Raw genomic sequence first — 13,226 nt, 5'->3', positions numbered from 1 at the left:
TGACATCTCTTCTACATTTATGGCATTTAGCAGATGCTTTTGTCCAAAGCGACTTACAGTTATTCATACATCCATACACTGATGGCGGTGGCTGCCATGCAAGGTGCCGACCAGCACATCAGGAGCAGTTCGGGGTTCAGTATGTGGCCCAAGGACCCTTCGACATGCAGAACCGGGGGAATCGAACCAGCAGCCTTCCAATAACAAGATGCTGGCTCTACCCCTGAGCCACAGCCACCAGTATTGTGAAAAACTACAGTATTTCACAGTTCAACTTGGACCCCATATTGTATTGCTTAGAATACTACATCTTATCCAGAACACATCTGGGGCTTTAAAACATTGTTTGGGATCTTTAAAATGTATAAACATTTCTTTGAAGCCTAAAACTTCTTTAAGTACCTCTTTTCATGTATCGTATAGCTGGTCCTCCAGGATCTGCAGAGAAGATTTCTGTGTTTCCATCCCTCGCTGGCAGTGTGGACAACATCAAGGCATTCTGGGAGGCTGGGCTCTGGCTATTGGTGATGTAAGCGAGCTGAGCAGCAGCATCCTGGGCCCTTTTTTTCTCATTCTTTAACATCTTAATCAGGATACCTGCAGGCACTGAGTTAGGGACTCTACTTGTCTTCACTTTGGAGAAAGAACAAGATGGAAAAGAAATCTTCTAATTTATTTAATTGCACATGCATATTAATGGACCTATTTCAGCAGATGATGACTGCTTATAATTTGATATACAAATGAAGAACCTAAATACCACTAAAGACACTTTTCAAGATATCTGGATGGCTATACAGTTCTTCCAAATATTCAAAATAGAGTTAATTTTGGACTGAACCTTACATGAATGTCATCCTCATAGTGACAGTATACTGTAAAAGGGTAGCATCCGTCATGGTTTCCAACAGGGAGCAATCTTGCTTCTAGACTTTGAAACATGTGATCTGCATCTGACCTTATAGTATCAGGAAGATGTCATTGTTTGGGCTGAATCAGTGAAGAGTAGAGGAGCCAGGGAGTCTGCAGAGACTGAGACAATATTCCACAAAATCCTCTCCCACTGATGAGGTTGTGTGCTATAGGTTTGTCTACTGTACAGTACAACTTCAAAAAACAATCCCTATATCTCACTGAAATGTTGCTGTCTACGTGATTGTGTTTTATATTAACTGTAATTCGATATTTTGAACAGAAATTGGGAGGAGTTATTGCAACAGAGTCAAAGCTTAATGTTAATGTTTTATTATTTTATATTCACCTAAGATTTTTTGAAAATATTCTATTTAGTAGGTCTACCTATTCTCGGACGGACAAATGGAGCAAACTGCTTATGAATCAGACTAATACAGGAGGAAAACATGTTTTAATTTCCAATAGGCAACAAAGTTGTCCTATGTTGATTTTCAGATATAAGTTTACTATCATGAAATAACATGGATGACCGTTATTGATATCTGTGAGTAATGTAATCTAACCTACCCTAGACTCGGGGCTGGCCAGAATATTGATACGGCAATCTATCATCGTTTTTCCTTGTGTGATGAGAGTAGCAATACACTGATGCCAAATATTGATATTTTAATTAAAAATAACATTTATGACAAACCAAATCGATAAAGACGACACAATATGTAAGAACTGCCTGACTAACACTTTAAGTCAACCTGCAGGGTGAGTGCAATGTTTAAAGCAAAGTTTACTTTCCTGTCACTGAGGGCTGCCAGTATTATGCTATTAAGTCCATCACTGGTTTTATTAGCAAGGATGTCTGCCCGTACAGCGTGGTCGAAAATGAAAGTTTTCACCATATGCTACAAACACTTGTACCAAGGTATGAAATAGAGCAGATTATGTCATGTCATGTCATGTCATGTCATGTCATGTCATGTCATGTCATGTCATGTCATCATCTGTAACCCCTTTCATCCCTTTTTCAAGGGGTAGCAGGGTTTGTTGCTGGAGCCAATCCCAGCTGTCTCCAGGCGAAGGCAGGGTACACCCTGGACAAGTCGCTAGCTTATCGCAGGGCCCTTAGGAGCAATTTGGGGTTCAGTCTCTAGCTCAAGGACACTTAGACATGCAGCTCAGCGGAGCTGGGATTTGAATCAGCGACCTTCCGATCAACAGTTGACCTGCTCTACCTGCTGAGCTACAGCTGCCCCTTGAGCAGAATATATTTCACAGAAAAAGCTATCCCAGCTATTAATGATGAGATGAGAGGAAAGATGGAAGATGCACTCCAATCTGCACGACCGCAAGAGCCCCCTTGGCTTCTTCTGTAGCTGAAAAGGATATCAGATAATATCAAGAGGCTCCATCGCAGCCACTGACAGATGAACCACTGGAACAGTGGAAATGTCAGGCACCATGCTACCCACTCCTTGCTAAGATGGCACAAAGGTATCTGTCAGTGCGTTTACATGACACTCAAGAAAACCGAATTACTGGGTTAGTCTGACTATGATGGGATTTCTAAGATGCATGTATACACCTTAGTCTGACTAAAATCGGACCGGATCGGATTTCTCATAGTCGAATTAAAGCACCCAGATTATTCGATTGATAGTCGCTTTACTCCTGCATGTATACGTTCCAGCGGATCGGAACGGATTTTGCGTTCTGCGCAGGCGCGAGATTTTTCGCTGGGGCCGTGAGCTGGAAGTAGATGGACGGCGGTGACGGCGGTGACGGCGGCGTCGCGTCTTTCCACCTTAATCACCTTAAGACAGAGCACCATTGTGCCCCTAGTTTGTGTAATTATCATGTACACCATATACGAAGTGTACAAAGATGTAGCTTTGTCTCGCTCTTCGTACGCCATCTTTCTTGAATGCCGAGGCAGCTGGTGACGTAAAGAGGTCAGCCGGAGGTGTCTCTGTTACCACTAGTTGAAATGGGTACAGCGCCACCTAGCATACCGGGGTATGACATGCTCCGGCCAATAATCCGATTTTCTCACCGGCATGTACTGTATACTCGGATAAATGCAGTTGTCTGATTGAGTAGCATAGTCGAACTATGGCTGTAATCTGACTAAGCTGTGCATGTAAACGCACTGAGTGTGTCCCGGGGACTAGTATATCTGCACCGTCACTCATCTTAGAGAATGCTGATCAGTTGCTGTTTCTGAAAAAGAACATGCATATTTGGGGATATTCTTAGGTTTACATAAAAGAAGCTGGTAAACACTTAAATGTTCCAGATTTATATCAAGCAAGCAGTTAAATGTGTCCTGATATACACAATAACAAGTTTGGTATAATCTGTGCTAAAATGTGTACAGGTTTAAATACACAAGTTGGTTATGCTAGCAAAGTACTAAAATTAGTATCGTTCAATGTGCCTTACGTGTTTTGTTTTTTTTTACACTAATTTGTTTTCCTAGTTGTTCTATAGTTCTATAAAATGTAATTTACATATTGAAAAACTAGATATGCTGCAAACTGTGCTATTTTCTAACAGTTTGGACTTTCGCTAGTTTATGTGATGTGGACATGTGGACATTGACAAGTTATAGTCAGTGGGTTTGAAAAAAAAGGGACTATGCTAAGAACTTTTTGTTCAGTGTTTTATCTCAGTTTGTGTCAAGTCCTGTGAAACTGACACAAAAAATTGCAGTGAATACACAGAAAAATCCTGCACCATATCTTTTTACAGTAATGAGTTTTCTTCAGTTTCTTCAATATATCAATTATCGCAGAATCACTGCATTGTGATATCATGGGCTATATATTGCTAATTGTATCGTGAGCTAACCTGTGATTCCCACCCCTACTCCAGACCTTTCTCGACCTTCAGTATGTTTGAACTGTTTGGTGCTGTAGTCAAGTAAGCATGCACGTTCATGGGGTACATGCATGAGCACCAGTGTGTGTTTTGATGGTGGATGGTACACAGAGTGGTTTGAGGAAATAGTACATATGCTTTACTTTATATGGCCATAAATGCCAGGCCGGACTTTGTCAATGACCTGACTGTGTCAATAAGTCTTGTGTGAGTGTGAGAGAGTGAATTGAGTGTCTACAAGAGGAGACCAAAGGCAAGAACTGCTGCTTGGATTCAGTTTACAATTTCTTTGGAAATGTCAATGTGTATGTGTGTATGAGTGTATGTGTACAATTTCTATAATCGTTTCCCCTGTACCTCACTTCCCAATCTGTAATGCTATTCTGTATTTGATCAACTCCCTTTTGCTCAAACTGCTTTCAGCTGGCCACACATTCTTTAAAAATAATGAACACAGCAGAGCATAGATTTGTTCAGCCTGTTCAAATTTTAGTACCATTCGACGTTTGGTTGCCTTGCTTAATAACTTTATACCTTTTCTGTATAATGAGAGCAAACTCCTGTTTCCTCTACTGGGGATAAAGGATAAGACGGTGCTAGCTGAGACAATTTTTTACAACCAGAACTGCTGACAGAGGGAAAGTTGTAATTGTGTGAACTACAGTTGCATAGTAAAACTGTATAAAGAAAAACATGACAGGACTTTTTACAGGAAGTTGCCAAGATTGCTTTTAAGATGTCAACAATCAAAGCTTATCAAGGGGTTAGAAGGTAAAGGGGAAAAGGCTCAGTTTAAGTTATTCTTTAAGAACAACTAAGCCTGTCTAACCTTTAGTTTTGATCTCCATATACATCACCTACATGAATAAAAAATTACAGTCTCATAAAATATTTATTCAGCTCCTGCTTTTCCTCTATAAATGGACATGTGTTTTATGGTCTAATCACAACCCATAATTTAGAGGCAACACATTACAGCAGTCTGTTCTTTAGGCATGGTCCTATCATGAGCTTAGCAGACATCTACTGCAGTTGTGGCCCGACTGAAACTATGGTGGTCAGCAGATAATCTGGGATGTAAGAAAAACTGTCATTATTTTGGAAGATGAATGGACGTAGTTTTGAAGGAGCTGGAGACATTAATTTATATTCCTGTCAGCCGATACAAAGGGCATGTCAGTGGGAACAATAACTTGCAGTTTCCACTAAAACCAACCATGCAGTCTTCCCAAAACTGCCAAAAACTAAACCCAACACCATTCCAAATGACCGAAAGAGGCCAAGTTTTACAGAGAAAAATATGGCTTTTTCTGTGGGTCCTGTGTCACTGTTTCATACAAGTCATTACTGTTGATCACCAGGTTTTTCCATTATTGAGATCTCTGGCATCTGATATCTTCATTTATGCTGCACACAACCGTAGACTTCTAGATCATGATGAAAATTTCTCTTACATTAGATCTGTGGCCTGCTTCACATGCCATGCGCTCAAAATGTGGTCTAACACAGATCATGATGTATATTCAATCTCTCTTTCTCATCTTTCTTGTCACTCTCTATTATACTGTCCAAGAAAGCAGACATCACAGGAAATAAAGAAAATGCCTTTCAAATTACCACTGCTGGCAAAGGTGCAAAACCAATCCTTTTGGCGCCACAAATTGCTCCAATTTCATATGCCACACAATATAAGTAATAAAAAAAAAAAAAAAAATAAGGAGGGTATTTTTGCCTCCTTTTGGGCCGAATATATACTTCCTTTAAACAGTGAGTTTAGATAAGCACAAGGGCTGGCTTATGTATACTGTGTCCATTTGAAGTGTCGGTTGAGCATGTCCTCAGAAAAACAATGCTACGTGCCAGCAAGATGCAATGTTTATTCTGACTCTACACTGCTACTACCATTTATATAGAGAGCTGAAGTCTGGCCCCTTCCGGTGGGACCTTATTTCAGAAAAAATTGTATGGTAGTGAATGGAGAAGGACAAATTGTTTCTTTGATCCTGTTTGAAATATGTAATGAATCACACATATGCCAGTTTGTCAGAAAACTAATGAACTATAAAATGGTGAAAATACTTAATTATAAAGACTACTCAGCCAAAAGTCATGTTGTTGACGGGCACCAAAACCATAACTTAAACATGCTGGTGCTATATATTAGCTTGCTCACAAAACTTACGAACTACCCTTTCACTGCAGTTGTCAATATAGCTAGATTTACTGTGACTTCCATCTCTTTCAGTACCTTTCCTGTGTCGAGTTGGCAGCCATGTTGGCGTTGGTGTCGTATGATGAAGGAGAAAACTAGATGGTATTTTACTTAAGTTACAACATACTGTGACTCACTTGACTTAAAAATTATCTTTTAAATTGACAAATATCATATGTTTAGTCCATGGCACAACTCAAGCGGGACTGAAAAAACATTTGTCTTTTTCCATTCACTATCACACAAAGTTTTTCCAAAATAAGGTCCCATGGGGTCCACTTGAAGTTGCAAGATTTTGCCACTCCATGGGGGTGTGACCCTGGACCTATTACTGCTGGACACAGTGTCATGACTCTAGAGTCATGTCTTTGTTATGTTCAGATTATGGATTTATGTCTTTGTATCATGTCTTGTTGTGTCTTTGTTTTGATTTTCCATGCCCCACTGTGTCCTTTAAGTTTCTCCTATGTTCTCCCCTCTGTCTCCCTCTGTCTGTTGTATTGTTCCCTTCATGTTTTCTCCTGTGCTCCTCCCCCTCGTTACCGCACCTGGCCTCCTCCCTCCTCTCTCTCCTCACCTGTTCCTCATCTTGTCATTAGTGTCTGTGTATTTAGTCTGTGTCTTCCCTGCAGTCCATGTCTGTTCATTGTATTTGTCTGCATCTGTCCTTGTCTGCATCTGTCCATGCCTCTTGTTCACGCCTGCTCCTGCTCATGTTCCTGCCAGTTTCAAGTCCCCTTATGGTATGTTTTGGTTTTGAGTTTGCCATGTTTGATTGGCACTTTGCCTTTTTCTTTGTACTTTGTCCTGCTGTTTTTTGTTGCTACTTTGCCTTGCTGTTTTTTTGCTACTTTGCCTTTTGTCCCCTTTGACTGTTTTTGTACCTGGCTCCCTGGTTTTTCTATTCAGCTTTTATTAAAGCTCGCTTGTGGTTTCTCCCTATCTTGCCCCCTTGTCTGAGTAACTGCATTTGGGTCCACTTCCCATTTCCATAGTTTTCCCTTTATCCTCGGCGTGACACACAGAGAGAGATATCCTATGGTCTCTACACAAAGCTGTCCTCTTGGCAACAGCACCGTAGACTATAGCATTACAGACCTGAACCCCTTCTGTAAAATAACACTCTACATTAGAAAGACATTAACAGACCCTCATGCAGCTGAACCCACTAAATTGAACTATACAAATCAACCTTATAGATGGATGACCAATAGCAAGGACGACTACCAAAAAGCAATCAGACATCAAACAATTAAATCTCAGTTAGACCATTTTCTTTCCACCTCATATGCCCACAGTGACAATGGCCTGAATCAGGCTTTACAGAGTCTGAACAACATATTTGACAACACAGCACATTTATCCAACCTGAAAAAAATGTCAACACCACAGATCAAAAATGTCAACCAGTGAAGAGTGGTTTGATACAGACTGCAGACATCTGAGAAAAACACTCAGGAATTTATCAAATCAAATACACAGACAACCTGACAACCCTGAGCTCCGCCTCCATTATTGGGAGACACTAAAATTATACAGAAGAACACTCCGAACTAAAAAGCAGCAGCATGAACAGCATCAACTTGATGTAATCGAAGAGTCCATTGACTCAAATGATTTCTGGAAAAAATGGCACTCTTTCAGCAAACCACAGAAGGAAGAATTGGCTATTCAGAATGGTGAAATATGGAAACAACACTTTGAAAACCTGTATAGCTCTATTACACTGAATTCGGCCCATAATGATCTCCTCAACAAACTACGAACTCTAGAATCAGTCGTTAAAGACAGTCAAAACCCTTTAGACTACCAAATTACTGAAGAGGAGCTGCTGGCTAAAATCCAGGCCCTACAACCAGGGAAGGCCAGTGGTCCTGATGGCATTTTAAATGAAATGTTGAAATTTAGTGACCATAAATTCAACATCGCCATATTAAAATTATTCAACCTGGTTCTGAACATTGGACATTTCCCTGAAATCTGGTGCAAAGGAATCATCACACCAATCTTTAAAAATGGAAATAAATTTGATCCAAACAGTTACAGAGGCATATGTGTCAGCAGCAACCTGGAGAAGTTATTCTGCAGCATCTTAAACAGCCGTCTGCAAAACTTCCTCAGTGAGCACAATGTCCTGAGCAAGAGTCAGATTGGTTTTACACAACAACATCGAACTACAGACCACATCTACACCCTCCACACTCTCATTAATGAACACGTCCACAAGAACAACAACAAAATTCACTCTTGTTTTGTAGATTTCAAAAAGCATTTGACTCCATTTGGCATAACGGTCTGTTCCTGAAATTGATTGAGAAAGGTGTCAGGGGGAAAACCTACGACATAATTAAGACAATGTACACAAATAAATGTGCTGTGATAATTGGCAACATGGAAACTGACTTCTTCCCCCAAAGTAGAGGAGTGAAGCAGGGCTGCAGTCTGAGCCCCACCCTGTTTAACATTTATATTGATGAACTGGCCAAATCCCTGGAAGAGTCAGAGATCCCTGGTGTCACCCTGTCTGACACAGAAATTAAATGTCTACTTTTTGCAGATGATGTAATACTGCTCGCTCCATCTAAGGAGGCATTACAACAACAACTGGATCATCTGCAAACCTTCTGTCAGACCTGGGCACTGACAGTCAATCTGGAAAAGACTCGAATTATGGTCTTCCAGAAACGACCCAGGAGTCAGGGAAACCCACACAGGTTCTTACTGGGCTCCACTGACATAGAACACACACACAGCTACACATATTTAGGACTAAAAATTACTTCAACAGGGAATTTAAATCTGGCCGTTAATGATCTCAGAGACAAGGGAAGAAGGGCTTTCTACGCTATAAAGAAGTCTTCAAACATTGATATACCTGTTAGAATCTGGCTGAAAATATTTAAATCTATAATCGAACCAATCCTACTTTATGGTAGTGAAGTGTGGGGTCCTCTTGTAAACCAAGGCTTTGAAAAATGGGACAAACACCTAATGGAAACCCTGCACACTGAGATCTGTAAGAGCATCCTCAGAGTCCACAGGAACACCCCCAATAATGGATGCAGAGCTGAACTGGCCCAATTTCCCCTTTTAATTGGGATACAAAAAAGAGCCATCAAATTCTACAAACACCTAAAAGCAAGTGAGCCAAACTCCTACCACTACAAAGCTCTCCATCTCCAAGAGGAGCAGATAGAGAGGAGTCCCCTCAGCCAGCTGGTCCTGAGGCTCACCTCCTCTAACAGCACCAGGCCTCAGGACCGCCCCCACGAAATCTGGACCAACCAGATTATAGCTAAACAAAAAGACAATTACATTAACTATTGGGCATCCACCACAAAAACTCAAAGCAAACTTCAATGTTATTCAGATCTAAACAGACAGTACACGCTGGCAGAGTACCTGTCCACCGTGACTGATGAGGAACTGAGAAAGACTTTAACTATGTACAGACTCAGTGTCCACCGCCTGGCCATAGAGACGGGCCGACACCGGCAGACCTGTCTGCCCAGAGAGGACCGGCTGTGTTGGCTCTGTCCACACAGACAGCTGGAGACTGAGACACATTTCCTGCTACAGTGTAGCGCATATCAAGACATTAGAACAAAGTGCTTTACACAAATTGAATGCAAACGGCAAGATTTTGATTCACTGTCTGACCAGATAAAAATGCAACATGTACTTGGAGAAAACAGTGTCAGCGCCATAGAAGCAGCTTGATATGTGAGAGCCTGTCACAGCCTGAGAGACGAGCAGCACAACAACACATGACAGCAGTTTGTCTCCTCACTCACCAATCACCTCCTCTACTCCATGTGGGCTTTTTGTTTGTTTGTTTGTTTGTTTGGGGTTTTTGTTCTTGATCTGTTTCTTTGTTGTTGTTTTTCTTTTATTTACTTATTTATTTATTTTTACATTTGACTTGCACCATATTGTATTAATATATTCTTGTTAATTGTTTCTTTCTTTATTGATTCTGAACAAATGTTAATTACTTCTATACCATTTTGCCATTTTGCCATTTTTTTTTTCTTTTTATTTATCCATCTATGTTATTCTATTTAATGAATTGTATCATCCTTGAAGCTTTGGCAATATTGTTCACCTAACATTCATGCCAATAAAGCACAATGAAATTGAAATTGAGAGAGAGAGAGTGAGTTGCTGAGCAACTGGAGTGTTGACAGCAAAAAACAATGCTCTCTTGATTTATCCTTAATTTGTAGTGTTTTTCACTATGAAGTTGATGACAATACAAAGTAACCAACGATAACAATGAAGATGAACAGTCCAAGATACATTTGAGCAAAAGAACGAAGAATTTCCATCAACTACAAGCAAAGAAAAAGGACCAAGATACAACTGCATCTGTCAGCTAAGTGCCAGTTAGCTAGCAGCTAGCAACCAACAATAACTGCCACGAAACACTGCCTGATCAGCCTGAGAGGACCAGTCCAAGTGAGCTAACCTACTAACTGAAGATAACTGAAGATAACTGAAGGTAATAACCGAGAAAAACAAGGAAAGCTGCACCAAGGAGAAGATTTTTTATTTTTATTTTTATTAATTTTTTTACCTCTAAGAAGACTACAGTCAGCCAGACACAATGATACAAGGCTGTGAGATACTGTATCCAAGCCACATCACAACTGTTAAGGCCAAAAAGACCTTCAAACTGAAAGTCCTACAGGAGTCACCTGAGACAGTTATCGCAGACTTTACAATAACAGAAAAGGGCAAGGTAAAGTCCAACCTTCTTTTCTTCACACACAACCCAAAAGCATGGCATTCAACTTTCACCGAAGCCTTCATGCATATAAAGAAGAATGGTATCAGCAAAGGAAAACAGATTACGGTTTATGAAGATGAAGACAAAACCTGCTCAATGTTCACCATTAATATCTATAATAATGGTACAGTTATGGTACAAGGATCTGAAAACTGTCTGGACAACTTTCAAAATAATTTCCAGAAAATGAAAGAGGAGGCTGAAAAGGAAGCAAAGGAAAGCTCAACATATTCAGTGGCAGACAGCACAAACAAGACAGAGAGCTTCATCATATCCAGCAACCCTTCAGTTACTCTCTCTCCTGAGTCCGCTCCTAGATTTACCAACAATATAAAAACTATCAAAGAAGGACTTTCAGTGTTGGAGAGAGAATTCATGGAGTTCAGAGAGAAAACTATGGCCAGCCTGAATCAGAAAATCTTCAATAATCAACCAAACAATGAGACCCACACTCTGATTCTTCAGCAACGAGACCAAATCAGAGAACTACAACAGGCCATCAGAGAGCTGGAGGAGGATAACCAATCACTGAGAATGATGCTTCGGACAACAAGAGAGGACATCACCAACATCAGACAAAGCAGCACCAGACCAGCACTAGAAGAAGAGGTTCACCACCAACCCATAACCTCTACCGCTCCTCCTACATCTTGCTATTCAGATGCCATCTCCTGTCCATCTGAAATCAATCCTCCCAAAGCTCCCAAACCCCCAGCCTCCTCAATACCCCCTACCCCTCATTCTTCCAGCCCACTTACCCCTCCAAAGTCCCCAGACCTCTCTGCTGACCACAAGCCTAACAACAGACCCAGCAAGCCTACACACAAAGAAATATTGTTGCTCTGTGACTCCAATGGGAAACACATCAATATGGCACGTCTATTCCCACAGAAGAAATCTGTGAAACTTTGGAGCCCCACCACAGAGAAGGCCATGGAACACCTGTCCAGTGGAGAGTTTACAGGTGTAGAACATATCCTCATCCACACTGGCTCAAACGATCTCACCAGAAGAAACGGTGATATTCCCACAGCACTATGGCAGCTGGCAAAAAGAGCCATCGAGAACTTCCCAACTTCAAAAGTAATGATATCCACATTACTTCCTCGCTCAGACGTTCCCCAAATCATTATTCACACTATTAACTCAGAGATCACCAGCAGCTGTACTCATCTCCCTAATGTGAGTATAGCACAACACAGCAGAATAAGTTACCAACATCTGCATGATCACATCCATCTCAACAACGGAGGAGTAAAACTTTTTGCCAAAAAGATTAAAGAGACAGCTCTGAACAGAGAACGCTACCCCCAGAACCACCAACAGCACCATGGGTACCCTCAAAGTCACCAGCAGCACCAGAGAGACCTCCATCAACTCCAGGAGCACCAGAGAGAAAGGCAGCCTCCCAAGGAACAGCAGAGATACCCTCACACCCACCAGCAGCACCAGAGAGACTTTCACCCTCTCCAGGAGCAGCAGAGGTACCCTCACATCCACGAGGAACACCAAGGAGACCCGCAGCCTCTCCCTCACCTTTCCCAGGTGCATCAAAGGTCCCCTCCCCCAAACCAGAAGAACCACAGTGACCAGCAGTCCCCAATGCAGCACCAGCGAGATATTCTCCAACAGCACCAGAGACATCTCCAGCAGAAGCAGCAGCATCCCCAGTATCAGCAGCGACACCAGGTCCAGCAGCAGCTCCCTAGACCACAGCTGCATACACCCACAGAGAGAGACTCCTACGCTGCTGTTGCTTCCAGAACAAAGGTTCCTTTAGAGCAAAATCAATTAAGAGACATTATCTACTCCTTTGTTACAACGTTAATAGGTTAAACCGACCATTTGGTACATTTTAAATCTGCTCTAGTACAGCACACACTTTAATTCATTTAGATTTGGTTACATATTGAATACTTTGTTGTGAAGCACTACATTTTATAAATGAGAGAATAGCATCTTTTTCACTTAGCAGTTGGAATATTCAGGGATTGTACTCTTCAACCTTTGGATTGAAGACTTCAAATCCTGAATTTATAGATAGTATAAATAACATTGACTTGATTATCTTACATGAAACATGGAGACATGATAACACTCCTTCATATTGCCCAAGTAACTATAACGAACTGAGTCTGCCCTCCTTAAAATATCCCCACATAAAAAATGGACGACACTCTGGGGGAATAATTATTTGGTATAGATAGGAACATCACAATTATATATTACCAGTCAAAAAAGGGAAAACACATATCTGGCTGAAAATCAGCAGAAGACTTCTTGAAAACTCTAAAGATGTTTATCTGTGTGCTATTTATTTACCACCTTCAAGCTCACCATATTACTCAGAAGGATACCTCCATGAAATTCAGAAAGAAATTCTTTACTTCCAATCACTCGGCTCCACATTGTTATGCAGAGACTTCAATGCCAGAA

At 41.1% G+C, this 13,226-nt stretch overlaps 1 protein-coding gene across 3 annotated transcripts in view; it reads right to left on the bottom strand.

Moving 5' to 3' along the window:
• The window catches only part of kif6 (kinesin family member 6), a 116,510-nt gene that overhangs the window by 39,360 nt on the left and 63,924 nt on the right, over positions 1-13,226 (bottom strand). For all 3 annotated transcript variants that reach the window (XM_030392254.1, XM_030392255.1, XM_030392253.1), the window contains one exon: positions 403-597. In XM_030392254.1, the coding sequence (XP_030248114.1) occupies positions 403-597 (195 nt within the window). The remainder of the gene's footprint in view (positions 1-402; positions 598-13,226) is intronic.

The sequence above is a fragment of the Sparus aurata genome, chromosome 16, assembly GCF_900880675.1.
Source record: "Sparus aurata chromosome 16, fSpaAur1.1, whole genome shotgun sequence".
NCBI classification, from domain to species: domain Eukaryota; kingdom Metazoa; phylum Chordata; class Actinopteri; order Spariformes; family Sparidae; genus Sparus; species Sparus aurata.
Note: the sequence above shows the minus strand (reverse complement) of the source record. Positions and strands in the feature narration are given on the sequence as shown.